A 27,920-nucleotide genomic window follows, 5' to 3' on the forward strand; every position below is an offset into this window, starting at 1 on the left:
CGCCAAAGTCTGTTACTGCAGACCGAACCCATTAAGAGTTTGCTATTAGATTTTCCAGAAAATTTCCCATTATCATGATGTGTCAAGACAAGAGGTATTCTAACCACTTATTTTCAACCTTGCTTGAGTTTAGTGTAAATGTGAGTGTGCATACAGATGTGCACATTCGTACCATCCTATGAGAATAAATATATATATATGTGTGTGTGTGTTAAGGTAAAGTCACTCCAGCTGTGTTTCATCTACAACAACAATCTTTCCCAGCAGCTGGGACTGGACTGTTCATCCCCCTGCTGGGATGGATGAATCCCCTTCATCTTCCTCTGCTGTTATTCTCAGTAGTTCTTTTTTACAACACATTGTTTTCAAAGCTCCAGTTATTTTCTTTGAAAAATAAATGCCTAGCTATCCTCAGTTGCTGTGGACAAAGAGCCACAACACAGGCGCCTTGTGTTATTATAGAGAGGGAGAGATCTTTATTGCTCATCCTGCTTTTCGAATTTTGCATACAATAATTTTTTTTGTACCATTCATCAGGAGATTATGGTTATCTATAGTGAGCAGTATTTGGTTGGTTTTTAATGAAACAGACGATGACTTTAACACGGCTTGAACTCATAGTTTGACAGTGCCAGTAAAATATTTTGTGTGGAAGACATACTTTCCTACACAGAGCTACTATACTATCTGTCCTTGCCTCAGCAGAGTGAAGGTTTGCTTAGCTTTTGAGGTGCAATCACTTTAACCGAGACAATGATAGAGTGGGAATGACAGGAGTGGCAAAGGACAAAGAGGAGAAGGAATTGGTGGTGAGAGAGGTAGAAAAAAGGAGATACAGAATAATGAAAATGTTCCCCTTGTACAAAGGCAGTGGCTCTGTCTCCTTGACTCAGAGTGCTGTCTACTCCCTCGTCTGTGTATGTTAGAAACCCCACCTCCCCCAGTGCTTGTCTCCTCCCCTCCCCTCCTCTTTCAGTCTCTGGCCGAGGAATCCCAGGCAGCGTTTTAATTGCAGAGTGCAAAGGCTTGAGTTGGGCTAATGAGCGCAGCACCGGGGCTGGGACTCTTTCACACACTCACAGAGAGACAGAGACCCATATGGAGTCCTTTACTGGAAAAGCCTCACAAGGCGGCCGGATTTCAGGTGGAGAAGGAAGGAATTCACAAATTCAGGTACTGTCGACTATGTGAGGGAATATACCGGAGGCAAGAGACGGAGTAAGAGGTGGAGAAAGAGAGGAGAGCGGGAGAGGGGAGGGGAGGAAACGGGAAATACACAGAGAGAGAGAGAGAGAGAAAGAGGGAGGGAGAGACTGGAAGCCTGCAGCAGCAAATAAGACAGAACTACGAGGCGGGAGAGGTAGAAAGGCAGACAGAGAGGGAGGGAGAGGGGCCCCGTGTAGGAGAGAGGGCTACAGGGTGAGGAAGAAGAAGGACTAAGAAAAAGTTAGGAGAAGTAGGAGAGAGGGTGTCCAGAGAAGGAAAAGAGCGGGTGTAGAGATTAACAACTACTGGAGAGAAGAAGAGGGGAAACAACAGACAGGAAGGAAGGGGAGGGAGAAGTCTTGAGGGTTGAGAGGAAGAAAAAAGAGCTGAAGAAAAGTTTTCTTGTGGGAAGACGCAGATGAGGAAAACAGAGCGAGTGAATGACTGGGCTGGAGAGAGCAGGGAGGGGAGGAAACCAGTTGTTTTCTAAGGCGTTCTCCACACAAGCCTCTGGACTTCTTTGGACATGTACACAGAAGGCGCACAAACAACGGGACACCACCGATTTCTTCAGCACAAAAACACCCCCACCCCCTGCGCCTGCCAGCACTGCGTCCACTATGAGCAGCCGTATGGCCATCACGGTGGGCTGGGATATCAACCAGCATCAGCCAGACAGACGGACCACCCATCTCTGGACTTCAGGAGAGACATCCAGGCTCCTCGGGTTAAAGATGTAGGAGGCAGAGCCTTCCTGGTGGATGGAGTTGAGAGAGGCGGTCATCGCAGCCCACAGAGGAGGCCTGTGTTTGCAGGGCCCGGCCCTTACGGCCAGTCAGATGACTTAAGCCAAGTTTGCCCCTGGGATTTGAACCCTGCCCAGTGGAGCTACCCACTGGAGTCTGGGGTGAGACACTACCCGTCTGTCAGAGAACAGTGTGGCTGTGTGGTGCGCAGTGACATCAGGGCATACCCCTTTAAGGCTGGGACACTACATCCTCTCCCTCATCTTCAGGTCAAAGGTCAAGGGTACAGGCACAGGAGGACTGTCAGGTACGTCTCCGTGGATGAGGAGGAGGAAGGCTGTGAATGCACCATTGAGAAATATCACATGGAGCAACATGGTCCCCATTTGGGTCATTTTCTCATACCAAATGGCCACTGTGGACCGAGGCCAGTGGTCTTTGAGGGAGGGGAGGAAAGAGATCGCCATCAGGACTGGGGCAGACAGAAGGGTGGATCAGAGGAAGATTATAATGAACGTGGAGGCTCTCACAAAGGTTTCTTCCCCACTGAAGTCCCACAAAAACACCTGAACCAAAGCAGACGGAAAGGGCCCAGCATCCCTTCGTCTGGCACCACCGGTCCAGAAACCTCAAAATCGACGACCAACAATGACCACCAGCGTCAGGGTTCAGAGGTAGTGAAGCAGAAGAGGAGGCAGGATTTGGTGAGGGACCAAATCCGACAAGTGGTGACAGATCTGGAGGACGTGTTGGGGGGTTTGAAGCAAGTTCACGTGGAGATGAAAGAGGTGGGAGGCTCTATCATTACAGATGTTTACTCTTTTTTTTATTTCCATAGATCTTACATGTAAATAAGGTGTCCAAACATGAAGGTCTGAGCCAGGTGCAAATGTCCCAACCTTTTATTGATGCTCCCTTGGATACTGTGACATTTAAAACAATTAACACAAAGCTCAGATGCTGACAAACTGAGTCACAGCGCAGATCTGTTTGTCACAGGTCGTGTTTCTGTGTGTGTGCCTGTTCATGAGAGCATATCAGTATGTGTGTGTGTGCGTGCTGACTACATTGTTTGTGGCTCACTCATCATCTCTTATCGAAGCGGTGATTGAGAACGATTTGCACTGACCTTTTGCAGAACGCTGCCGAAATTGGCAGTGTTCCGGCCAGCGCATTAAAAAGCCTGGCTTGAGACTGTTACTAAATTATGCCTTGCTCTTACAGTATCCATTTTGCATGCAGCTGTAAAATAGCACTGATTCACAGCTGAATGCATCTGTGCAAGGCCCGCCATTGTCCTGAGGCAACATTACAAATAATAATAAAAAAGAAAAAAATCACCATGATTGTGAATTTAGACAGTTGGAAACAAAAGAGATGTAAAACCGCCTCAGTATGAAAGGTTGGTTGAACTTCTGATTATTACTATTATTACAGTTTTAGCACAGTGAAAGTTTGTGGTTGTAAATACAGTTTGACGGTGGTGGAGGAAGAACTCCAAAAAACACTCCATTAAAAGTAAAAAGTCAATCCTGTCCTGTGTTATGAGCTAAATGTTCTACAAGTCTCAAAAGTAAAAGTAATCGTACCTTGAAATTGGCGCCTGTGACTGTTATATAATCATATATGACATTATTCATCAGTGGTTTAATCGTAACAACATGCTGTTTTTTATTATATTATCATGTGGTTTTTTAATGTAAATTCTTAATCTGAAAAGTAACTAGTAATCACAGCGAGTATACAGTAGCAGTAAATAGAAGAATGCAAGTAAAGTTCAAGTACTTCTCTTCAAAATCGCACTTGAGTAAATGTAGTTAGTTACTTTCCATTGCTGCAGTTTGGACAAGTATTGACCCTCTTTTTTTATTCGTATTTGTTCAGGTGGTCGAGCAGATCGATCGTCTCACAGCCAATATTGACCTCAGTGAGGAGACGGCCTGCAGTGCTCAGGGGCCGTCCAATAACTTTCACAACTCAGCTCATTCAGGTGACCTCAGGGTGGCCTTGCTGCCCAATCACAAGCCTACTCCAGTCCAGGCATCACAACACATGGACGAGGACTGCATCATCTTAAGGACTAACTCTCCCTCCCCTGTCCACATGGCGTCTGTCGTCAAAACCAGCTGCTTCACCCCACCCAGCCACAGTAGAGACATCAACCACGAAAGGCCAGGTGTAAATGGCCATCTGCCTCACCTGTACTCCCCTAAGGACTCTAACCACATTGGCCAAACTCATCCAGAGCACCACCCACAGAGTCTAGACCCTAAGGTCATCATTGGGAACAGCACTTCAAGAACTCAGAAGCCTCCACCGTACCCTCAAAATGGGAGGTGTGGTAAGGGCCCATACCCGCCTCCCAAGCCTGTGAGGACCCCTGCCTACTCCGGGAGAGGCCGCCAGAGCACCAGCATGGTGTAAAGGAGGGGGGTGGTCTGCCCCAGTGCCATGGGGGCCTGAAACATGAGACCCTGCTGCAGCGAGTGGCAGTCAGAAGGGACCAGGCAGGGGAACAACTCATGGTAGGTTCAGATACAGGATACAAGACGCCCCCCGCCCCCCCCCCTTTTTAACAGTGTTGATATTTGATGTGCTCACAGCTGATGACGTTTGCTGTGTTTACTGGCAGTGTAGTTTTCAAAGTCAGTAAATGAATTGCAGTGTTCCTCCCTGTTACAAAAAAGGGTTTATGTGGGTGTTTGATGTGTGTGTGTGTGTGTGTGTGTGTGTGTCTGTGTGTGTCTGTGTGTGGGCGGCAGCAGAGGGGGCGTAATGTGTCTGCTTTTGTTGATGTCACATGATTTCCCAGTCTTCACTACACTGCAAAACGTGCCTGTGAAATGAGAAATTACTGTTTTTTCTGCAGTTTGGTTACACGTGTTCAAAATCTGCTGGGCTGGGTGAGATAATTTCACTCCTTGCAGTAAAACTCTACGTTTTGAGTAGAATTGAGGAATTTCTTATCTTGCATTTTTTGAAACACAACTCTAAAAATGAGGCGTATATAAACTTTTTTTTCTGAAGGCAGAAAGAAAGTTAAAATCTTTTTTTTTTTTTTTTTTTACAGCGTAAGTTAGTCATGACTTCGAGGGAACTGAGAGTTGGCAGCCTCTCAGTCGTTTTTGGCATAGGAAGACCCTACAGCCACTTGACTCCAATCATGTGACACAAAGAGGAGTCATTATATTTACAGGATGATCATAGCTCTGACTCAGAATTGGCATAAATTACTGTAAGGGGGTGATGAGGAGGAACTAGACCTTTCTTCTTGTGCCACAGTCAGATGTATCATTACTGACTGTAAACTAGAAGCAGACTTAATAAGGAGATGACATTTGTGAAAGTCCCTCTAAGCAGAAGGGGAAAATTAAACAGCAGATGCATACTGTTTAGTATTTCCCTAAAAAAGCCCACCGTTTGCAGATGCTGCAGAGGCAGACGTGCATGTTTCTGTACTTCCCTCTTGTGCAGAGTATGCGTAACTGCAATCTATTTTTCTGGCCTCCTCAAGTTGGGCAAGCACAATCTGGTTTTAATCATAAAATCCCCTGGCCACGTGCCAGAATGGAGTGAGGCAAACTCTTGGTATATTTGTGACGTCCATATAAACAGGAGCGCCGCTGCACAGCAAAAGCAGTTCTCCACCACATTATGCTGCAGGAGAGACACACTCTCAAGGCTGCAGCTTCAGGTCGAGGCTGGCAGCCAGAGAGGGAAAGGGACTCGAAAAAGTGCATGCGCTTGAGTTTTCATTTATTTAGCGAGACGAGAGTTTAATTAGCTGTAAGTGTAATTTAGCTAGTCTGTTCGGCGATGTCCTTTCTTTTTCACTTGGAAAGTCTCTTAAAGCCCCGATACTGTTGACATTTTAAAGGCCTGAATCATCTGAATTAGTCTACCAGAGCAGATTCAATGTTAAAATGGCTAGCACAACAGATTTTGTGCTAAGCAGTCCAGACAGACAGACAGACACACACACACACACACACACACACACACACACACACACACACACACACACACACTACTTAATAGACTTAATAGAGTCCATCTTTAAACAGTAATTGTAAACACACTTACAGTTAACATGACATGCGATACATAACATGCAATGTAATACATGCAATAATAAGGAGACAAGGAGAAATTAACTGATCAAATTTAAAATGTTGCTGAATAATAAGAAACATGGTCAAACTAATTAGCTTAAAAGAGGACTGAGTTAGCATGCTGTATAACCCAGAAGAAAACATAAGACTCAGGACACAAAAAACTATCCCATGTCCCAGGTGCAGGTGCCCCAAGAGCTCCAGGTTCGGTTCAAATGGTTTGTGATAATTCATGTTAACCGAAATGATAACATCTAATTTTAAAAGTTTATAATTTTATCCCTGGTTCATTTTTTGCAGTGAAACGTCAGGAAAGACTAAAAGTTAGTTTCACTTGTTTTGAATCTATTTCCTCTGTAGCAGCAGAACACCTCACACCAGCCCTCGAAAACTCATGCAGGTTAAACCGGGCTAACAAAACAGATTTAGTGCTGGCTACCTCTGAAAGACTCATTACAGATGGACTTGAAAACGCTCTCTAGCCTGGCAACATTAAGTCTATTTCACTGCTGCACAACCAATTTGAGGGACAAATAAAGTGACTGACATCAAAATGGGACAGTCAGTAGACAACCACACGTAGACTGTATATAAAAAGGGACCAAGGTTAAGGGTACATTCGGTACATTTCACTTCAGACAAAAACTGCAGTAAATGTTCTCATTTGTCCTCATATTTGTCCTCACTATCAAGGTCAAAGGCTTCCATTCATTTTCACTAAGACAAAATTACATGAGCAAACACACACATAAATAAATAAATCAGGTTTACAGTGCCCCTCCGCAGGTGAGGGCAACGTGACTCATAGAAACACACATATTGCTTCACCTTTCGTGGCTTCGTCAGTGAATGATGTTACAAGAAAAGCCTTGAGAAGAAGCACATATTATGAACGTGCAGTATTTGATTGGGGTGCAGCATTGAGTCTGAGCTCAAGGAGGTGCTGAGTTCTGAATTTAAATTATTATTTTTTTCCTTCTCCTTTTTTTGTTGTCATGTTTCCAGCAGGAGCTGATGCCACTGAGACAAGCTGTCAGCCCATGGAAACAGAGCACGACCTGAAGGTGGGGATATTTCCAAAGGGAAAACTCCCCCAAGAGTCGAACCCCCGTGACTGTATGTCTTGGAAGCACAGCAGTGCGGAGGAGTGGAAGTCTAACCTCTCTGAAAATTTATGCTTTTACTGGAGATGTGGTGGCAAATAACAAAAGAAGAAAAGATAAACTGTGAACTGCTACAACAACCCAGAGAAACATAAAGGTATCTTTTCGTGCCAGTATTAATTTATTTTTATCTTTTTTTATTGCAAAAACATCTCTTGTCAGGCAGCTTACACCAGTTTGGATGCTACCTATCATAACGTATGTTATATTAAGATTTATATCATCTAAACTATCGTACAGATACTTAACAAATAAAAGGATTTAGACAATTTTTCTCTCTGCTACATGGTTGCTACACTATGCAAGAGGAAAAACCAGCGAGGAGACAGGAAAGTTGGAAAAGCAGAGTTAGGATTAAATTGCAATACAATAGATTCTTCTGCACTTTTCTCATACAAATCAATCTGACATCTCAATTGTCTAACTCTAGAGATGCTGTATTGACCGCTGAATGTCCCACATTTGAATATGAAATTAAAAAAAAAAAAAAATGACAACAGGATTTTATCACCCTGACAAATGATTTATTCATTCAGTGTGTCTAACAGAAGTTAGAGTGCGTTTCAAATGGTTGCGCAAGCGGTAGGAATAGTTCTTGGGCTGATCTGGAGATGGCAGTGTGTGATCTCTCATGGCCTTATTCTGTCAGGGAGCTCGTTGCTGTGTCCCAGGCCAGTCAAGCCAGCCTCTGTGTCTCTGTTTGTTTAAATCTTGTCTGAGACTTTCACCACTCTGCTCTCATAAGCTCCTGCTGCTATCAGAGCACACCGCCTCCCTCCGAGAACTGGTGTTATCCATCTACTGTACAAAACATCCCTCATTCTCTGTCTCTCTCTCTGTGTGTATCGCTGGTGGAGAGCTACAGATGGAGGATGAAACATGCAAGCTGTTAACTGTCCTGGCCACTTTGTCACTCACTGTCTGCGTCTGCAGCCTATAGCTGTTGGAGTAATAGCGTTATAATGGCGAGTGAGAGGCAAGGTTGTAAAGAGTCGATAAGGCGCTGAAGGTTGGATAGATGAATGAGGTAACGTGCCAGAGGCTGTAAGTCATGTCAAGAGCTGCATTCAAAATGAAAAATGGTCCCTCAAGCATCCTATTTGTATCAGTATTTGATATAGTACAGAACAGGGCTGTAACTAAGTATTATTTTAATTATCTATTAATATGACCAGTATTTTTTTTAATTAATGATTTAGCCTATAAAATGCTGGAAATAGTGATAAATGCCCATCTCAATTTCCTAGAGCTCAAGGTAGCATTAAAAACACCAAATCTGGGCCATAGCTGACACTGAAGACACTGGCCTTCCTCAGAAGTTGCCACACCTTTGAAGCTTTCCAGTAGCATAGCCCATGCAGCCTATAATGATAAAATTCACATTTGAGTAGCTGGAGCCTCAGAATGTTTGGCTTTTTTTTTTTCTTGACTTGAGCAATTTGTTGTTTTTGTTTTGACTAATTGTTTTAGCATTAAAGACTAAAGAATCAAAAGTGCAGCAGTGGATGCCCTGAAATTCGGCGTCTTCTTGCAGGAACAAAGACTAAATATTTTTATAGCTCAGTCATGAACTGTGTCAGAATATTTTCCATTTTCCAGATACAACATCACTCTGCTTGCTATTCATAGAAGAGGTCTGTTTTAGCAGTGAGATAAAAATATGCTTTTTAAAAGAGACCTTTCTTTCAACTATATTTTATTAGAATCTAGCTTTTAAAACATATATCTTGGGATAAGACTATGTCAGAATGCCGTATGAATATCAAGTTGCAATCACAAAACAACCATCACTCTTCAGAGTGGTCACTTTGGAGTCTGTAGACCTGGTTCTTAGATTATGTCAGCAGCACCTAAAGTCTGATGGACTTTGAGAAAGGCCATGTCTTGGCCTGTTGTCCAAGTCTGGGGCTTTCCTCATAGCCCGTCTATGAATCTTGTCAGACGGAAGGCTCACCGGCTGAGCTGCTGGCCGTGCCGCCTTTGTAAATACTGGAGTGACTACGGAATGTCAGACAGAGATTCAGACCAAGAACAACACTGACTCTTAGTACTGCCACCTTCCGTTTGTCTCATCCACCCAAAAATAATACATGAGAAGGATGCTGTTAATACCACAAGTGTTCGATGCTTGTCCAATGGAGTATTTGCTTCCTGATCTGTTTAGGGTTCTGGAGGGAAAAGTACAGCACGCCGAACAACTGGGGTCTTTGTCTCTGAGGCCATGGCCTGATCCTCAACAACATCGAGGTGCTAATAGATCCAACCGGCTTCCTAGAATGCAGAGCCAGACAGGGAGAGATAGACACAGCTTTCAGATAATAACATGTAATTCTAACTCACTATAACAATAACTGTGGTTTGTTTTAATGACTGGAAAAACACAGTGATCAGATTTTGATTACCTACTGAGTTAAGTAGGTACATTTGTATTGACATAGAGCGGTGTTATACCATTTTAATAGATTTTTAAGTTATATTCATTTGAGCCCGACTAATAAATTATAAATTGTAGATATAATGGTACCTTTACTTCACAACAAGATTTTTGGGGGTGTCAAATTAATTGCAAAATGTTCAGCTCATTGCATATCTAAGGTACAATTGTCATGTTATTTTACATGTAGAATTATGCCAAAACTGAACAAAATCAGATTTTCACCACAGTTTAAACAGGTGACAGCAGCTGACTGACTGAAAATGTCTGAGTCAAAGAAACAAAAGTGCAATTCACAGTTTATAATCAATTAGGGATTTTCAATTTTCTCTCTGAAGTCAACAAAACACCCATTTTTCAAAGACAATCCACACATGGAATTCATTTTCTAAAAATCCTCGTGTCTCACAGCTCACAGTAAAAAACACAGTTTTGCCATTTCCATTATGACAGGAGGCTTCCTTCAGGCGTTTTAAAGTGAACAAAAGAAATTGGCTCAGAGAAAAATTAATATAAGTGTTTGAAGTAAGAGATGAAGCACATACAGACAGACAGTACAGTGGATCAACAATCAAAGAATAGCAAATCCTTTGAGCCGTCCCTCCAAATACCACCCAAGTCACAATACCACCCAGCTTGAAAGAGAAACAGAATTCATCATCAATCCCACTCGAAGATGACTCCTCTGTGTTTTGTCTCAGAGCTCGACACAGTTTTCACTCTCTAAATTTACAACGCTGTGTCTGCTGCTTGTGTAAGTGACCCCGGGAGAGGAAGTTGCCCAGTGTGTCTGCCCTACACGCCCTCGCTGGTCTATGGCTGACCTCAGCACTGTTCTTAATCTCAGCGGGATGACAGAACTGCTGTGGAATTTCTCTGCTCTGTGCCTAAACCAACCTGTCAAGATGCTGCCTTTAGACTGTGCACGTTCCTCTGTTACGTCCCCGCCGGCTCTCACGTGGCCCCACTTTGTTTGAAATATGACTTGCAAATACCAGACCCTGCCCTTAGTAACCTCTCCAAACACTGCCCACCGACGTGCACATGCATCCGGAAAATGTCTCCCCTTACCACAGTATGTCCAGTGTAGGCTGCAGGCAAATGGCAAAACCCGTCCCCTCCTCACCTTACCTACCTGCATGCTGGATTGTATTTGTTGAGGCCAAATGAAAGGTGCCAGCCTGCCTGCTGCTCTGTGCTTGTGTAAGGCTAACGAGAGACTCAGTCCAGATGTTGGTGTGAAGCTCCACAGCTGAGCAAACAGTCACTGTCTTCTCTACAGCATGACATGTTTAAAATGACATGCTGGTCCAAAAAGGAGAAGGCCAGCTGGGTTCTGAGGAACAGAGTCAGCCAAACACTCATCACCTGATTAGCTTGTTAGAACGGGTTAAGTTCAACAACCCTTGAATTCGCCAATATTGGCCTGACTAATAAGGTAAGGAAATAAACAACGTCTAAAGCAGGGGTGGGCAAACTGTTCCACAAAGGGCCGGTGTGGCTGCAGGTTTTTGTTCCAACCAATGAAGAGCACACAGTTTGACCAATCAACTGTCTGAAGACTGAGATCAGTTGATTAAATGAGTCAAGTCTGGTGTGCTGCTGCTTGGTTGGAACAAAAACCTGCAGCCACACCGGCCCTTTGTGGAACAGTTTGCCCACCCCTGGTCTAAAGGATGAAAAGTAATTAAAAAACAAAATATTCACCCCAAATGACAACAAAGAACTCCTACGCAATCTTTTTTTATGGATAGAAATCAAATTAAGTTTTTTCCGCTTTGTGCCCACCTAACGTTGTTTTTAGTCACACTAGCAATGAGGCTATAGGGATAGAAACCAAATAGATAGAGACCAAAATGTCCTAACAACTATCTCATGGATTGCCATCAAAGTTTGCACAGACATTCATAATCCACATGGGATGAATCCTGATGACTTCACTGACCCTCTGAAATTTCAGCTGTACTCATCAGAAAATGTTAACATGCTAACAAGCTAAACAAGTATGTTGAAAACAGTAAACTGCAGGCTTTTAGTTTTGTCTGATTTCTGTTCAGGAGCAGGTCCCGACTTTAACTCTCCAGTACGCAGATCCTTAGCTGAAACAGTCATTGTCTGTAAATATTGTCCTGAAAATTTCTAGACAGACAGGAATGGAGTCGACTAAATAGGAGTCGGGGGGATTTTCCAGACACTTTCAATAACATAGACAATCTATTCTGGCAGGGAAGCTCCTTGGCAACTTCCAACGTAAACCATTTCAATTGGGCTTAATACCCCTGGTTCGCTGCCTTCTTAAGCTGAGACTTAGCTCCGTTTCGTTGTAAATACCCAACATCTGTGCATTTAACAGCCCATACATTGTCTGGAGCCGGCATGTTTTCCAGTACATCACTCAAATCCAAGCTTCATGATATATAAAGCTTTTTTTGATGGAGTGGTTCGTTCAAGGTAAAAACTCTTTGTCTCTCTTTGAATCAGGTGAGGCACTACCCACTCCAGAGTGAATACAATCAACACAGGTTCAGTCTTTCTCCTGCCATTCTTTTGCTGTTTGAAACAGTCTAGTGCTTGCTGCACAAACACTTTTGTCTTTGATGAAAACATCTTTGAGTGACTTGCTGGAGATATTCTCTGGTGGTTGTGTCAATCCTCCAACTCAGAAAAAATATCCCAGTGCTATTAAAACGCCTGTCATCTTAGATAATCCCCTGTGGACGTGAATGAAGACGAGGCGGTGAATTCCGAGCCAGCAGCCGAGAGATACTCCTTTCTACGTGTGCCGAGGAGGACAGAGTGAGAAAAGGCCTCCATTCATCGTGCTCTGGCTGTGTTTTAGTAGATATGGCACGGCTGTATAAGATCCTGCGGGTTGTGTCTTCACAGAGGCCTGTCAGCAAACATGCCGCCAGTGTCTGCCTGCAGCCCTGTTTGTCTCTGAGGCCACAATCTGAGCGCATCGCTCAAAGTAAAGCACCTCCATTCAACAGGACAAGGACGAAATACTGATCCGGTCCTGTAGAGTGAGACACTTTGTACGAACAAGTTGCTTTTGTCCTGCTTGAATACAAGGTTTTGAAACTGTTAAAAGAAACTATTTTTTAATGGTCCTTGGTATTTTTATGATAACACATGGAGAAAATCCTCAGAGGTCAACGGATTAACTGTTAGAGTTTTGAAATTCTGGCATTTTACAAGATGAAATGTGTTTGTCATTTCAAAAGAAAAGGGAAGAAATTTAATGAAATGTAAAACACACTCCTCATAGTCTTTATTGCATTAAATCTAACAGAATAAGATAAAGTTTTCAACAATGTTCAAGCAATATTAACAGTTTTACATTATAGTTATCAACATTTTCCATTCACTCAGTTATACACACATTTACATACTCTGACATACTACACTTACTATTTGAGATATTTATAGCCACCAGGTGGTTAAAGGATTAAAGTCTGGTGTTCTATTTTTTTTTTTGCTATAAATCCCATGAAAAGACCAAAACCAACAATAAATGTATCCAACTACCATCGCCTGTGTACTCAAGGCCTGTCACAACTCATTCCTCTGTGCAGCAGACCTCCATTGTTGTCCCATGTTGTCCCAAAACCATTAAAAATACATTAATGAGGCACGTTGTTGATGCGCCCCTTCATTACCATGAACATGGGCACTGTATTTTATTTGAAGCAGATCCCACATACACCGTCCTGTTGCCATAAATTCACTTGCACATAAAAATCTGCTGCTGAGAATGTACTATTTACTTTCAAAAAGCTACAGTGCCCAGCTGTGTGCTGTGTTTTTAAGATTCACATCTGCAGTAGAAACCAGTGGGCTTGGGAGTAAGAGCCACAAACTGTTAAGAGGAGTGAGAAAGTATTGAAAGATGAGTGAATGTGATGTTGATTTTGGTCTTCTTGTGAGATTAGTTGCCAGTAACAGAAATATAGAATATCCTATCCTTTAAATAAACTAACGATGTGCATGTAACAATAACACAAAGCAGAAAAACAAGACAAAGACAATAAAAGGCAACAAAAAACACATTTCAAGCAATAAACCAGAATTCAAGAACCAAAACCTATGAACACAGTACCTGTATTTGTTAAGAAAAAAAAATTTGTAATGAATCATGGCACATATGAAATATATAGTCAAGTAAATCTGGCTATCTCACTAGTTTCATTTATGTAATTGGTGTAAACTTTTGCATTTAACACAAATAAATGCAACACAGGACTCTGTGGCAGGATCGTAGCGCAGAGTTACAGCTGTATGCAACACTTTACCAACTGCACTTTCTGTTAGCCAGAGTGTCGATGTACAGTACAGGGAGAGATGTTTTTCAGCAAAGAAGATTTCAACCCCTGAAAACAGAAAGAGAAAGAGAAATGAAAATGCAGCCATCCAACATGTACACACACAAGGTCTGATACAGCACCTTATCACCGCCATCAGACTGTTCTCCCTCTTTTTTTCTCTCTGTCCAAAAGGGAAAAAAAAAACATGCCGCTCCAAACAATCTTCTTTTCATGAACTAAGAAAAACAGCTCTGTTCTCAGCTGTGTGACAATGCATTTCTCAGCTAATCCATTGGGTTTTAATGGTTTATTTGGCTTAAGAATTAAGATAATTTAATTGATTATTAATCAAAAATTGAGATACATGGTTTTCTTCTGTCTTATTTAAAATGTTTAAAATGAAAATAAAGCCTGTGAAGTGTATGTGTTGGAGTACCTTGTCACCCGGCAGTTGCGTGTCTGAACATAAATTCCTGTGTAAGTGATATCACATCTCACTATGTTGTTGGTGAAGTCCGACTCCAAAACGTGGAAATTGGGATTGACAGTAACCTGAGACAATCATAAATAAGAAGAGTTTGAGCAGCTCTGCAGGCAGGTTAGTAAAAATGATCTCCATGTTGTGAAAAAACAAAGAAAACAAACCAATAAATAGCTGATATTATGCAGCTGAACAGCTGATATAAAGCTGACCCAGCCCTTTTGTTACCTTCAAGATATAATTTCCTGGAGGTACATCAGTGATGTCGATCCACTGACAGTCAATGTTGGCAGCGTAGATGTCATGGCATCCTGGACTCAGTCCCTGAAAACAGAACCCCAACCGCCCCCCCCACACCCATGTGGTTTAAAGCTTTGACTCAGGCTCTTTAGATGACTTTGACTATTATTTTCCTACAAGTGCTGCAAATGAAGCAGATTTGAATTTAAGTTATACAAACAGTTCTTGGAAGCAAAGCTGTTACAAGAAACCAGCACGAAGGAGCACAAAGCCAGAATCACAGAGCCCAGACAACAGATACAATAAATATTCCCATGTCTTCAGGATGTTTTTTTTTTTTTCATTGGCATACATCTGAGTTTTAGCTAGAAAAACATTTCTCAGAAGTGGATCTGAAGGATTTGCAAAAAACTCTGCAGCTGTGTAACTCACCACCTATGCCAGGTCAGCATTGAATGGTATCTTTTATTTTCTATATGTGTCCGTGGACATAAGGCAGCAAATCATTAGGTAGGAAAATGCTACGTTTGACAGGTTCACAGAATGAGAAGAAAAACACCATTTATTCTGATAAAGAGATGCCACTTCCTTTAAAGTCAGTACAAACCACGTAAAATTGAAGAGGATCCAGGATTTCTTTTTTGTCCGTCAATGTAGATCATGTTATTTTTTTTTACACGTCTTATAAGTTGCTAAAAGCTTTGCCTACAAAATTTAAGAGCTGCTAAGTAACTGAAATGTTTTTCATTTCGATGAGATAACTACTCAGGACCGTGATAAGTTGTGTGATGGAACTAAATCAGCACGAAGTGACTTTTAGTACAATGTAGATGGAATAAATAAAACTAATAAAACTTGAATGTTTTATCCCACTGGGCCATTTTAAACTTTTACATTTGGACATATTTAGAGACGTCTGTGATTGTCTCTTATGCTGTTTGTCACTGTGCTTTTGTGTGAATGACCACGCTGTTTCCTCAGCTGACATTGACCTTGCACACCTATAATTGTATGTTACCTGTGTATGGGATGTACAGGCATAGCGCCTCCTGAATCCAGGGTCACAGCTCGTGTCCTCAAGGCAGAAACTGGCCTTGTGTCCCTCGGCTACTTTACGTCCGGTGGCGGCGTCCAACAAGTCGTAGTTACTGAAGGCGTCCATGCTGTGGTAGTGCCTGAGGATGCAGATAGAATAGGACAGAATAAGAACTTTGTTTTTCTCTTGTGGTCTGGTTCAGGAATGCCTTTAAGGCCACAACTTTATTGTCTTAACTGAATTTTGAGGGTGTGGTGTTTTTCTGGCTTGTTATATCAGACCTGAATGGAGCCGTGCTAATCACAGCATTCTGAATGATGTAAGGTCATTTCACTTCATGTCAGGCTGTGTAAACTCACTGGTGACAGCTGTGCCAGTCCCACTGATATCTCGGCTTGACAGGGAGGAAGTCAGTGGTGCCTTGGTTCTTGACTTTCTGAGGGAACCGCAGCAGAACCCTGAAGTCGATGTCTCGCACAGCGGGTCCATAAGCTGACCTTGGATGGATCACAGGGGAAACGGGCATAAGCTGCGTTGGAAAGTGCTACTGGCAGAGCTCCCGGGGGCTAGTTTTCTTAAAAGTAACGGAGCGCAAAGGGTTTGTTCCATTGTACTTAATGCTTTTGGGAAAACCAACCCAGAACATTTATGTCTTGGCAGGACATCATGTTGGAGAATCATTGCTCCATAATAAGATCAAACAGTTTTTGTAACTCCATCAACAGAACAGTTATCCTAACACATTCAAATGTATAGAGTTAATGTAAAGCAATGCTAAAACAACCAAAGACCGTCCTCAAACAAGTAAGAATTAACCTTCAACAAATATATCTGTGGGTGTATGTAATGTACGTCTGTGTCTGCCTTACTGTCTACGTGCTGCTGTGTGCGTACTGAGGCAGTGAATCACTTTTGGCACCACAGATTACCTGGCCAGACAGTTCTCCTCAGCTGCACAGCGGAGCGCATACATCTGCATGCGTTGGATATAAGCACCTGCTTGGATGGCATATGGGTCTGGCACAAGGTCTGGCAGCCCTGGGAGAGGAAATTAAAGGGACAGTCCAAGTTTTATCTTTTTTTTTTCTTTAGTAATTCTGAGATCTCAATGTTACCGGTTTATACTTGCTGAGAAAAACCCAGTGAATTAGACGGTGTCCAGGCTGAAAATGAGAGCAGCTGTTTGTGTTTGTTGGCATAATTCAGCGTTTTACATTCCTGAGCTGTCATTCTGGGATCCACAGTCCAAACGGTTTTTTTTTTTTTTTTTCTTTTACTGCCATTCAGCTTTTTTCCTCTTAGTGAGTGAGACATGAGGCTGTAAAATTTGTCTTTAAAATGTTCATAGACACATCTGATTCAAACTGTAATTTTTGTGCAATGAATGATTGTTCGGACCGAGGAGGTTTTATCCCAATTAATACACTCTCTAGATTGTTAGTCTGAGATTATTTAAATCCATGTTAATTAACAAGGTTAATCTCATTCCATGTGATTAGGACACTTAACTTACCATTTTGGAAATATCTTGTTCCATATCCTGTGCCAGGTGGACGGCGCGTGCGGGCCCCTGACCTCCCTCTTGTGGGATACATGTTGTAGAAAACAGAATTCCTGTGGTTTTTAAACGGGTTTCGAGGGTCGTCGTTAACCATGTCCTCTCCATTTGTGGTTGCCTCATTTGAAATGTCCTCTGTATGTGTAGGGAGCGGAACAGGGGCTTCAGATTCTCTTTCCAAAGTTGCGGGATGTACTGAGATGGAGTGATCTGTCTGCGCGGGTTGCCTGGAGACAGACGATGCCTGTGGCACCGCGCGTAACTGTTGGTATTGCGCACCGGGCTCCGGTTCTCCTCCTCTGGTGTACAGCGCAGTAGCGTCCACATTAACACCTCCTCTTCGGCCTGGGAATTCTGTGAAACTCCTCGGTGCAGAGGCGTTGATGCTGTTGGTGTGTTCAGGGTTAAAACGTCGTGCGCCCGGATAACCCGCAGCTCCTGTTCCGTAAGTGCGCTCAGGCTGCTGTCTGATCCCTGACGCACGAGCATTAACAGGCACAAACCGTCTACCATCGTGTCCAGGTGTAAAAGATCCTGGCTCTACAACGTGTTCAGTCCGGAACTGTCTGGACTCACCCTGCCCGGGTCTTACAACCGTTGCGCCTCTGTGCGCCCCCGGCATTTGGCTCCTGGTGCCGTCCCTCCTACTGCTCACATAAACCCTCGACTGGCTTCTGGACCGAACAGGGGTCTGGTATTCTGATCCAGTGCTCATTAAACTGTAAACCTGTCCGTTGCTCTCCCACTGAATCCGGTGCCTCCAGGGGCCAGCTGTGCGCTGCTGCTGCTGCTGCTGCTGCTGCCCAAAGGTGAGGGGAAGTAGTCCTTGGAAAAAGTATAAAAATAAAAGTGACCATTTTGCCATGGCAGAAAAACTAAATAAAGGTTAGATCCCTCCAATAAATCAATGAGAAGTCAGTTTATGACATGTATTGCGGGCACAGATGTGTCTTTGTGGAAAGTGGATGAAAAGCAGGAGCGCGCTCTCTATTCCAGCTCTTACACAGAACAACATATCAGTTCTCAGGAAGACTGACAAAGTGGAGACGGGAGGAGGGCTGGAGCGTTTTTTTCCTGCTCATTTATCGAATTCAGGCCAGTTCCTTACGCAAAGTCAAACTTTCTAGCAAGAAGATTTAACCCATCCCTTTCCGTGGGTCAGTCCTGTTACACAAGACTTACACAAGGAGGTTTGCTGAGTAAACTTTACGCACGGGTGTTAGGTGAAGTCATGTAAATGTTACCGTTCAATATGGTTATTTTCAGGGACCAGTCCACCCAGCGCGGGAAAAATAAAGGTTATCTGTTGAATAAAGTCTGTAATTTCACTTTCTTATTAGTCGTTCATTGAAAATATAAAGTGCAGAAGGACGCACTTTAATGAGGATGAGATTGTGGATGAATTCAATTGCCATTATAAAACCTAAATACTGTTAACATTTACTTTAATTTCATGTTACTCAAGTGCCTGACACGAGCAAAGCATCTGCATCTGATAGTTAACTGGATCTGCAACAGCTCTTGAAAGGTCTACCTGGCCTCTTGCAGGATCAAGCACCCACCACTAGGCGGCAGGCTGCATCTATGTGTGACCATCATGCAGACGCTGTGACTCTTGAGGAGCCTTTCATCATCTAGTATCTCTCCTAAACCAATCTAGGTCCATTGAAGAAGTGTTGAAGTGCTGTCTTTGTCATATCATCCCTGAATTTGTTTTGTGATTTGGAACTTATGCCGTTTCGTTTCCAAACAGTATTAATGTATTAACATACAGTATTGTTTTATATTTAATTTATAAACAGACCTTTTTTATGTATTCAGATTTTTATAATTATATTTTGCCTTATTTGTTCTTTTCTGAATGTGTTCAGTGTTTTGTTTGCTGACCAAATCTTCTTATGACAACATGATACTAAATGATTTATTTAATAATTAGTTTGTTCCAAATTCCAGTGACTGGCGACTCAAATCTTAAAACCCATTGAATTTATCTTCTCATATTTTGTCATCTATTGTTAATTGGAGCTCAAACAGCTCCATAAACAGTTGCCAGTTGGCTGAGCTCACAAAGGTCAGCGCATGTGGGCAGTTGGGGTTCAAGGTTCAACAAATTCACCACGTGCCAAAAACAGTCGATAGTTTTTACATGAAGAATGCAACACATGTGACTCATAGGCTGAGATGATCCAGACCAGCTTCATGCTGTGAACAGATGAGTTTACACTGTAACTGTCTTCACAAGCTGCTTTAGATTTTTGTCAACTTTTGCAGGGTTTTTTTTTCTTTTGCACAACAAGATAAATTGGATAAATTTTGACAGAAATGACAATTAAAAGAATAGAAACATTTTTAAAAGAAATTTTAAAAAGTTAAGAACAGACACATAAACAGAAGGCATGATGATCCCAGTATCTCGAAACTGTTAAGTTCAATGAAGTCTCAGTGAGTACAGATGGTGATTATGTGCAGCCCATTTCACTTTGTGGCTTGGATTTAAACATAAATATCAACTGAAGACTAAACATTAACAATATGACTATGATCTTTTTTCAGGTGAGAGACCTGTTAGGCTGCTTGATATTGGTCACAAATAGGAAGAGACACACACCCTGATCTACAGAGGACTCAAGCAGAGCTCAGTATTTGTCACCTCACAGATGAAGTATCGCGGTGTGTGTTTCCTCCGCCAAATAGGGCATCGTGATGGTGAGCCTGTGTGCTTTTCTATTCTTAGCTAAAGAAACCTTCCCCTGGTCCAAAGTCCAGCACCGCCCTGCTCTCTGCTTTCTGCTCCAGATTTATAAGAACCACAGATCCTCGGCACCGGTTTGGCACAAGACTTCCCGAGCAGGACATGTAACCCACAAAATTTAGCCAGTAAGTATTAACGTTGGATTGAGTCTTTCTTGTGTGTCTGACCTGAAAGTAAACAAATCACAACAAATGTTGCCACAAAAACTAATCTTTACTGTAAATTATTCATGCTTGGAAATAAAATAAACAGTTTCTGGTTGTTTATATGGTACACCTACAGCAGCAGCAGCAGCAGCAGCAGCAGATCTTTCCCCGTGTGAAAGACTAATTCTTTTACACTTTGAATATATCTTATCCCATGAATCTAGGTATCCAGGCTTTGCTTCTTGTGAGATTTAACGAAGATGATGGTCTTAAAATGGTTTTACCACAAGAAAGCTTCCCCTACAAGGAATATACCTGTTGTCTTCCCCCTGAGGCCTCACACTGCCAATCTGAGGAGTAAAATGATAGATCCAGAGGGTTTACCACAGATCATGATGGGGAGACAATACAGGTGAGATGCTGAAAAAAATGTTTGAAAAGTGAAAATTATTGACCTCTGTTGTGGGCAAGTCTACAGTTATGTGGATGTTTAGTTCCTCCTGAAAGCAAAAAATTGTCAATTCCTAAATAAAACCAAGTAGATTTTACAGTGTAACCCGGATTAAAATAGAAATGTATGAATATGAATGATGAACTATAGGTCGTTTGACAGCTGCAGGACGGCAGATCATCATGTTTCTTGTAACACGTTTTGCTTATCTTTGATTAACCTTTGCCAAAGTCGGGCTGGTCAGTTCTCCTCACGTTTCAACTCTGAGCAACACGTCGCAATATCTGTCTTCACGTTTTCCTTGATCTACACGTGACAAATTGCTGAGAGTACTTAATAGGTGATCCACTGAACTGTCTGAAAAGGATTTCGTTGTCCCTTGACTCAAATAAGGGACTGTCTTGGCCTTAAGCTTTGTGACGTGAGAGTATTGGTGGAAAGTAACAAAGTACATTTACTCAAGGATTGCACTTAAAAATAGTTTTGAGGCACTTGTCCTGACTTCATACTTCTACTCCACTACACTTGAAGTACTTTGGGAGTCAATTATCAATTCAAAATATAATCCACAAATAGATTATGGTTCATAATTATCCATTACACCTCCAGGCAGCAAAGCAGTTAAAATCAGCTTCACCTTTAGCATGCTAATACTTTTGTACTTTCACGTAAATAGAAGATTTGGATTCTTCTTCCAACACTTCTGGATACATTTTTCAATATTAAAGTTTGTATAAAAGAGATTTGCACATTTTAATGTATTTGCTTTATTGAGCACCACAAAAATAAATTAACATCATTGTGATGTATTGAGCCAGTTTAATCCAGGGGTTAATTTTTACATTAATTTTCACTTATGCTGTGTCTTACTAATGCAGTTTTGGCTGCTTTTTGTCTATGCTGGACTATAATTAGCAGTTTTTAATCTGGTTGTGGCTCCTAATACATGTCATACATGATCTTTAGCTAAATGACGTGTCTGCGTCTCAGTCAGTGGTGTGAACCTCCACTAGTAAGTAAGAATTACTAGACACCAATCATCACCTCACATATTTTGAGTACTGACCTATGTGGCTAATAGAAAGGGTAAAGGTGAATTTAAAGCATTAAAAAAAAGAGAACTAGATGTAATTTATTTCTCTGTTATGGGTTTTAGGTCATTACAAACTGATCAAGAGCCAGTTACCTCATCACACACCTCTTGGCCTTTTTTACACTGAAACAATAAGAAACACAGGGGCAAACTGGGTTCAGTTTTCACAGAGGGGCAACACTTAACTGTAAATGTAATAAGTTATAATTGTTTATAAATACTGTACAGCAGTAAATGCCCTAATAGCTGTACATAGTTCCATTATAGTTTTAATTAATATACTGCTTATCAGTGCTGAATGGGGGGACTTAAAGTCGAGTGCTGCACAAAAATGAATTCACTTGTTCACATATGTTTGTCTCAGTGAGGCAGCCAAAAATAATCCTGTGGCATAATCACAACTGTTCACATGCCTCAGGGGTTCTCATTCACTCTTAGGGGGGGTGGGGTGGGGGGGTCTGCGTAGCATGTGACAGCCACTCATCTCCTGTGTCCCTGCCTCTTCACCCAAATATGGATACCCCAGCTTTACTTTTATGGGTTGCCATGGCGGCGGGTGACGTGGGAGCACATGCCACCCAACAAGGTTCTCGCCTTACCATCCCGGTGGTGGCATGTGGGGACTGGCCCCCTGAGTCAGACCAGGCTGTGGAGCGTTGAGTGGGTGTGTGCGCTCGTTAAATATATTCCTCTGACACCCCAGGCACTTAGCCTAAATATAAACTGACAGACCAGCCACCCTCTGCTCCAGGCCAACTGTTGGCATGTAAAGACTCCCAGAAACGCATCATAAGACACCCTCTGTAGCTTCGCCAGGTCCTGGGACAGAGCTAGACAGTGCCATCTCAGAGTAATGCACAGTGTGAGGTGATTTGAAGAAGAAAAAAGAGAGATTCAGAAAAAGTCTAAATGCCAGTGAAGAGTTATCGATGGGCGGTGTCCTGGATTCTATGTACTCTGACTGTAAATCCTTTGACGTCTTAGTCATCACTGCCGGTGCGACACAAGTCATTTGTTTTATGGTTTAAATATCCTGCGGTGCTGTCAGCTGCAGACAGGAAATGCAACCTTCAAGGTTACAATATAGGTCACTGGGGATTTTGATCTCGAAACATCAATAAAAGTGAAAATTTACGGCTCTTTGTTTCCCCTCATTTATGTGCCGATAGTTCTGGCTGAGCGTAGAGCAGCGTGGGTGACTTTTGAAATGACTTTTGAACTTTTGGAGAGGTGGTGACCTGTCACTCCTCGTCATGACTGAGTTCAGTGGTGGAAAGTAACTACGCCTAAGCATTTGCTCAGCTACTGTAGCACAGTTTTGGAGGTAACTATACTTTTTCCATTTCATGCTTGTACTCCACTACCTTTAAGAGGGAAATATTGTACTTCTTACTCCACAGTTTTTTATCTGACAGATACAAAAAACAAATATAAGCTTATAAAATGCAACATGTGGTTAAGGAGTGGTTCTCAGCCTTTTTGGCCTGAAAATTTACACAAAACAGTGTCTAGTTGGGGTTCCTTGTCTCATTTTTTTTTTTTTTTACATCTGTGAGTTGTAAGCACGCTGGGGCTCGACCCCCAGTTTGGGAACCACTGGACTAAACCACCTAACTTGTTATGCAACAGGAAAATGCTTACACACTGTTGCATCAGAACTAACAATCTAATAATGTCATATATAATAATATCTCAGTCACAGGGGACATTTTACAGCAGAATGAGTGTTTGCTCTTTTTATAGTTTGATACATTAAGTACATTTTGCTGATAAGTCTGTATTTTTACAAGCTTGTACAGCTACTTACTGAAAAGACCCAAATACTCACTCCACTGATTACACAGCAGCAGAATGAAGGGTATATCTAAATCCAGACCCTTTCAGCAAGACTCTGACCTGCCAAAGTGCCCTTGAGCTGCCTTGTGGCTGACTGAGTGAAGTGGAAAGGAAATTTCCTCAAAACAGTTTAAGGAAATACCACGTAGTTGTTTTCATTAAGTGCTTCTGTGGTGCACATAAGTGCTCCTCATAAGTTTACAAAGTCTTTGTCACCTTAGTTGGAACTAAGCTCAGTGTTGAATTGCAGTGCCTGCGTATAACATTTCTTCTTGTTAACAGCAGAAGTGGATGCATATAAGCTCAAACATTATTTTCATTTTCAGGTATCCTGATGTTTAAAGTGACGTGAAGTTGAGAGGTAGTTAAATCAAATCCCTTCTTGTTTTGTGTGTTGTTTTTTTTGGTTTGTTTCCAGTAAACTGCAACAATTCATCTATTGTTACAGTTCCCCAGACACTTTTATTGTAGCTCTGAATCTTATCTTGATGATAAAGAGGCTAAAGAGCCACAGGATGTTATCAGTCATCCTCAATCATACATAAATGTTTGTGGTGTGAAACGTGAGGCGTGTGATTCTGAACAGGGCCTCTGTAGGAACAACATGGTGTCAAGTGTGTTAGGAAGAAAAACAGCAGCCATAAAAAGTGGATTCAGTCATTTCTTTAAATTCCGAAACACAAATCCTTCCTCCCAGCAGGCATTTTACTTTGATGTACAGTACGGCAAGATCAGAGCTTAGATCTGTATCTGATGTTAAACACTGGGTAGTCCAGAGGTGGTTTGTCTTTTAGAAAAAGTTACACAGGATTATACAAAATGCTTCTGCCATTAGTTCTTAATAAGTTACATGATTGACTATTTACAAATCAGGCTAGAAGTACAGAGCTGGTGTTACACATTTACTCAAAATTATATTTACAAGTCTATACACAAATCCGCTGTTGTCCCCGTCCTGCTACAGAGAGAGAGAGAGAAAGGAGAGAAGTTACTCACATTGAATAAAACATTTATTACTGATCTGTCACAGATAATTCAATTTCAGTTTTCCACTTACCTATAAGCTGTTCAGCAGAGAGTTCTGCACGCTTTCATACACTTTGTTGTAAATCTCTTCCTTTGATGTCATCCCGTCAAGATACTCTGTTCAGAAAAAGAACAGTTAGCGGTTAAATCTACCGTTGGTTTTATTTTTTAGGGTGTATTTTGCTTTTATTTTGACATTAAGTATATAGATAGGGAGATTAATGGACATATTGATAATTAGTACAAGAGGTGAAGAACTGGCTTAACAAACCTATTCTGTCGCAGTTGTTCTCCATCTCTTTCCTGTGTTTCAAGTACATGGGCCAGACGTGGCCATCAAACAGGCCAGGGGGGTCAGGGACAGTGTATGTCCTTGTACTGTGAAAACATAATCAATCAAGTCATGTTATAGCCTGTTCGACTGTGTCTAGCATTGAAGTTGTACCTGTCAAAGTCAATCCAAGAGCTTTTTACCTTCTTCTCCTTTTGCACTCCTCATAAGGAATGGAAATGTAGAAACATTTGTCATAGACATCGATGAGAGGCCTGTGGAGAGGAGCTCAGATTAGCGAAAAACTTCAGAGGTCAAGAGGCCTGTAGGTTAAATTTTAGAACTTGTGGCGAAAAATGAGCAAGATACAAGTGACCCACTTGTAGTTGTAGATGAGGAACCCCTCAACGATGAGAATATGGATCCCCTTCTCTGAGTCGGATTCCTCGGCTTCAGGTGACAGGCTGACGCCGTGCGAGCGGGCAAACTTGACTGGGTTCTCCCGCCAGCCTTTCACAGTGCTGATCATAGCCTCCATGTCCAGGGCGGTGATCACTGATACAGAACAAGGAGAGAAGAGAGAAGAGCGGCCTTCACCACACATGCAACCAACTCTCCTCACCAATGTGCTTTAACACACATTAGTCACGGTTAGTGAATGTCTGTAGCATTCACAGAATAGATGAAAGAATATCACAAAGTTTAGGATTGATTGGTTACCAAACTAAAGAAATGTGCAGGAAAGAAAAAGTACATTACTGCATGGTTTTCCTACGTGAAATCCATTCTTACCATCCCACTGTCTAAAGCCGTCCTCCCCGACTTCTATTTGATCGGGTTTCTGAAATAACAGTCATCAATAAAACATTGCTGCAACCTAGTAATCAGTCGGAGCTGATCACACCTGGACAGGACAAGTCAGGGACTCGTCTCCACCAAAAGTAGCGCACGGTGGAAATGGTTTTCTCAGAGATGTAACTATTTCGACAACTGCCTCAAACTCTTCTTGTAAGAAATAAATTGCAGTTTCTTGCGATTCGGAAATTGTGGTTTCAGTTTTTTCCCCAATTGCGTGGCCCTGGTCGACACCCTTGTTGACTTGCTATAGAGGTAGAACATTTGATATCAGGTGAAAAAAGTCAGTGAGGTTGAGTGACGAAGACATAGTTGAGGTACAAATAAAACCTTCTGGCTGGTTTTAAGGCAAATGAGGTTAAGGCTCATGCAAAAAGTTGGTTGCAGACTTTGCAACGTGATTGGACTAGGTCTCACTTTAAGTGGGGACGCTCAGCCCTTTCATTGGCTGTCCAGGAGACAATCAGCCAGATGTATTACTAGGCTACTGCGATGACAGGACATCTGCAGGTCAGACTGACTGATTATTTCTGAGCACAGAAATAATCAGCTCAATAATGAAAATTCCTCAAGGGCAAAATTTAATATAGCAAATAAAATATATCAAAATTATACTTTCATTAACTCAAGATTAATACAATAAAATAGTTACTGTAGCTTTAAACTGAATATATAGTGACTTAAAGCACAAGAGAATGGTTATTTGAATTTATCTTACCTTGAAAAAATCATCCTGATGCACAACACAACAGTTAGGTAATGTCTTTAGTAGTCGGTTTGTCAAAGTGGTCTTCCCACCGTTGGTCACTCTGAAATTAGAAGGAATTTTATGCCACACGAGTTCCACTCAAGATTTTTGCAAATTTTCATTGGTAGACAATTAGGTAAATGGATTAAAAGAGACTTACCCTCCAATGCCAATGATGAATTTCATTTTCAGCTCTTTTGTGTATTGGTCACCTCTGGAATTCAGTAAATAAAAGAAGGGAACCCAGCCAACGCAAACAGTCTATCAAAGGCTTCTTCTGAAAACCTTTCCCTCTCCTCTGCCACAGATGTCCCCCCCTTTTACTACTTCATTGATAGACAATCTCCTTGCCGAGCATATAAAGGATTGAGCTGCAGTGTCACAGCCTCTCAAACCAATCAGCTCCCTTTTCCCCGTAGCCAGTAAGCTGTCGCTTTACAGTTTGCAGCACCAGTGAGAGGAGGAGGGCTTAGGAGCCGCACATTTGCATGAAAGTAGATCCCTAATTTTCCACCTGCTGTCAGGGGTCAGTGTGAACACTGACCAACCAAATGCGTAACAAATCCCACACCCAACTGACTTCTTAGAAGATAATTGTGAAACGGCGATGTGGCTAAGCTGTGAAGCAAAATTAATTATCTTAGGAAAGAGCAAGACAAACATGTGGTGCCTCAGACAGCAAGTGGCTATAGACGTGATGAGAGTTTAGAGCTTGTAAAATCTTCATGTATTCTTAATTTGAGATCAATTTGAAAACTTTAAAACTAAAAAGGAAGACGTGATTTATGTGCAAAGGGAGACTTTGTCCAGGAAAGGGTGTCATACATAAAAGGGGCAAGGGCAGTTCACTGTATAATCATTAAAATTTAGTGTAATACATGACAGAGTAAGTCACATCCTGTTACTGAGACATCTGTATCACAGCAGAGAAAAACCTCATTTTTGGGGTTTTTAGAGGGAAATTTTCCATGCTTTCCACAGCCCCGGGTGGTTGAAAACCAGAGGCACTATATTTAGTTGGCTGTTGTGTGTCTGTCTGCTGCGTCACGCATATTTCTGATTGAACCAGCTGGAGTACATGGCCGCCAGCCATGTTACCACAGTGTCTCGAGTCACGGCTACAGGTCCGAGCGCACAAGTCTATTTCTTTGAACTTTAAAAGTCCACCGCTTATCAGATTTGCTTGTCAGACACCTCCGGATGTATGCAGTCTAACCTTGTGTTCAAGTTGTCTGTACAGTATTCAAACAAATCCTTTTACAGCCACTCTTATCTCTGTAACTGTGAAGGAGGTGAACCTTGAATCTCTGCTATCGGAGCACGTGGTTTCATGTTTTCCTGCCAGGACAATCTCGATAGAAAAGTGATGCCGTTCGACACCATGTGACGGTAACATTTTTTTCTCCCCCTCTTATATCAAAATGATTGGCAGTTTTGATGTGTTGTAGTAGAGTGATGTTAG

General features: G+C 42.0%; 3 protein-coding genes across 13 annotated transcripts in view; 1 reads left to right on the forward strand and 2 right to left on the reverse strand.

Moving 5' to 3' along the window:
* The first annotated feature begins 996 nt into the window (after positions 1-996).
* Positions 997-27,920, forward strand: part of si:ch211-178n15.1 — a 32,269-nt gene continuing 5,345 nt past the window's right edge. For 5 of the 8 annotated variants that reach the window (XM_041056088.1, XM_041056085.1, XM_041056086.1 and 2 more), the window contains exons 1-5: positions 997-2,740; positions 3,837-4,477; positions 7,070-7,324; positions 20,015-20,157; positions 20,403-20,590. In XM_041056088.1, coding sequence (XP_040912022.1) covers positions 1,733-2,740; positions 3,837-4,376 — 1,548 coding nt within the window. In that variant the 5' untranslated portion in view covers positions 997-1,732 and the 3' untranslated portion in view covers positions 4,377-4,477; positions 7,070-7,324; positions 20,015-20,157; positions 20,403-20,590. Of the gene's footprint in view, positions 2,741-3,836; positions 4,478-7,069; positions 8,716-12,364; positions 12,858-20,014; positions 20,158-20,402; positions 20,591-27,920 lie in introns of those variants that run through there. The other 3 variants (XM_041056090.1, XM_041056091.1, XM_041056089.1) reach the window with 3 other exon arrangements.
* loxl5b (lysyl oxidase-like 5b) lies at positions 13,539-18,257 on the reverse strand. Of its 2 annotated transcripts, XM_041056082.1 has the most exons (8): positions 17,236-18,257; positions 16,652-16,760; positions 16,082-16,219; positions 15,705-15,861; positions 14,675-14,770; positions 14,402-14,517; positions 14,106-14,146; positions 13,539-14,031 (listed from the first exon to the last, which is right to left on the reverse strand). In XM_041056082.1, the coding sequence occupies exons 1-7, from the start codon at positions 18,143-18,145 to the stop codon at positions 14,119-14,121; spliced, it is 1,554 nt and encodes a 517-aa protein (XP_040912016.1). In that variant the 5' UTR covers positions 18,146-18,257; the 3' UTR covers positions 13,539-14,031; positions 14,106-14,118. The 2 variants fall into 2 exon arrangements, with proteins under 2 accessions (XP_040912016.1, XP_040912017.1); XM_041056083.1 differs by lacking the exon at positions 14,106-14,146.
* On the reverse strand, positions 24,207-26,776 carry nmrk2 (nicotinamide riboside kinase 2). Of its 3 annotated transcripts, none has more exons than XM_041056094.1 (8): positions 26,619-26,776; positions 26,429-26,519; positions 25,648-25,696; positions 25,236-25,410; positions 25,059-25,130; positions 24,856-24,962; positions 24,616-24,701; positions 24,207-24,513 (listed from the first exon to the last, which is right to left on the reverse strand). In XM_041056094.1, exons 1-7 carry the CDS (start codon positions 26,642-26,644, stop codon positions 24,616-24,618), a joined length of 606 nt encoding a protein of 201 aa, XP_040912028.1. In that variant the 5' UTR covers positions 26,645-26,776; the 3' UTR covers positions 24,207-24,513. The 3 variants fall into 3 exon arrangements, with proteins under 3 accessions (XP_040912028.1, XP_040912027.1, XP_040912029.1); XM_041056093.1 differs by having other exon boundaries at positions 24,207-24,516; XM_041056095.1 differs by lacking the exon at positions 25,648-25,696 and having other exon boundaries at positions 24,207-24,516; positions 26,619-26,666.

The sequence above is a fragment of the Toxotes jaculatrix genome, chromosome 14, assembly GCF_017976425.1.
Source record: "Toxotes jaculatrix isolate fToxJac2 chromosome 14, fToxJac2.pri, whole genome shotgun sequence".
NCBI classification, from domain to species: domain Eukaryota; kingdom Metazoa; phylum Chordata; class Actinopteri; family Toxotidae; genus Toxotes; species Toxotes jaculatrix.

Bases quoted from the DNA above. Each gene is read 5' to 3' on its own strand.
- nmrk2 (XM_041056094.1), bottom strand. From the start codon at position 26,644: ATGAAATTCATCATTGGCATTGGAGG. The intron at 26,520-26,618 runs GTAAGTCTCTTT...TTCTAATTTCAG, and splicing joins TTCATCATTGGCATTGGAGG to AGTGACCAACGGTGGGAAGA. The intron at 25,131-25,235 runs GTGGGTCACTTG...TCCTCTCCACAG, and splicing joins TTCCTCATCTACAACTACAA to GCCTCTCATCGATGTCTATG.
- loxl5b (XM_041056082.1), bottom strand. From the start codon at position 18,145: ATGGCAAAATGGTCACTTTTATTTTTATACTTTTTCCAAGGACTACTT. The intron at 16,220-16,651 runs GTAATCTGTGGT...GATCCATCCAAG, and splicing joins GAGGAGAACTGTCTGGCCAG to GTCAGCTTATGGACCCGCTG. The intron at 15,862-16,081 runs GTGAGTTTACAC...CTGCATCCTCAG, and splicing joins GACTGGCACAGCTGTCACCA to GCACTACCACAGCATGGACG.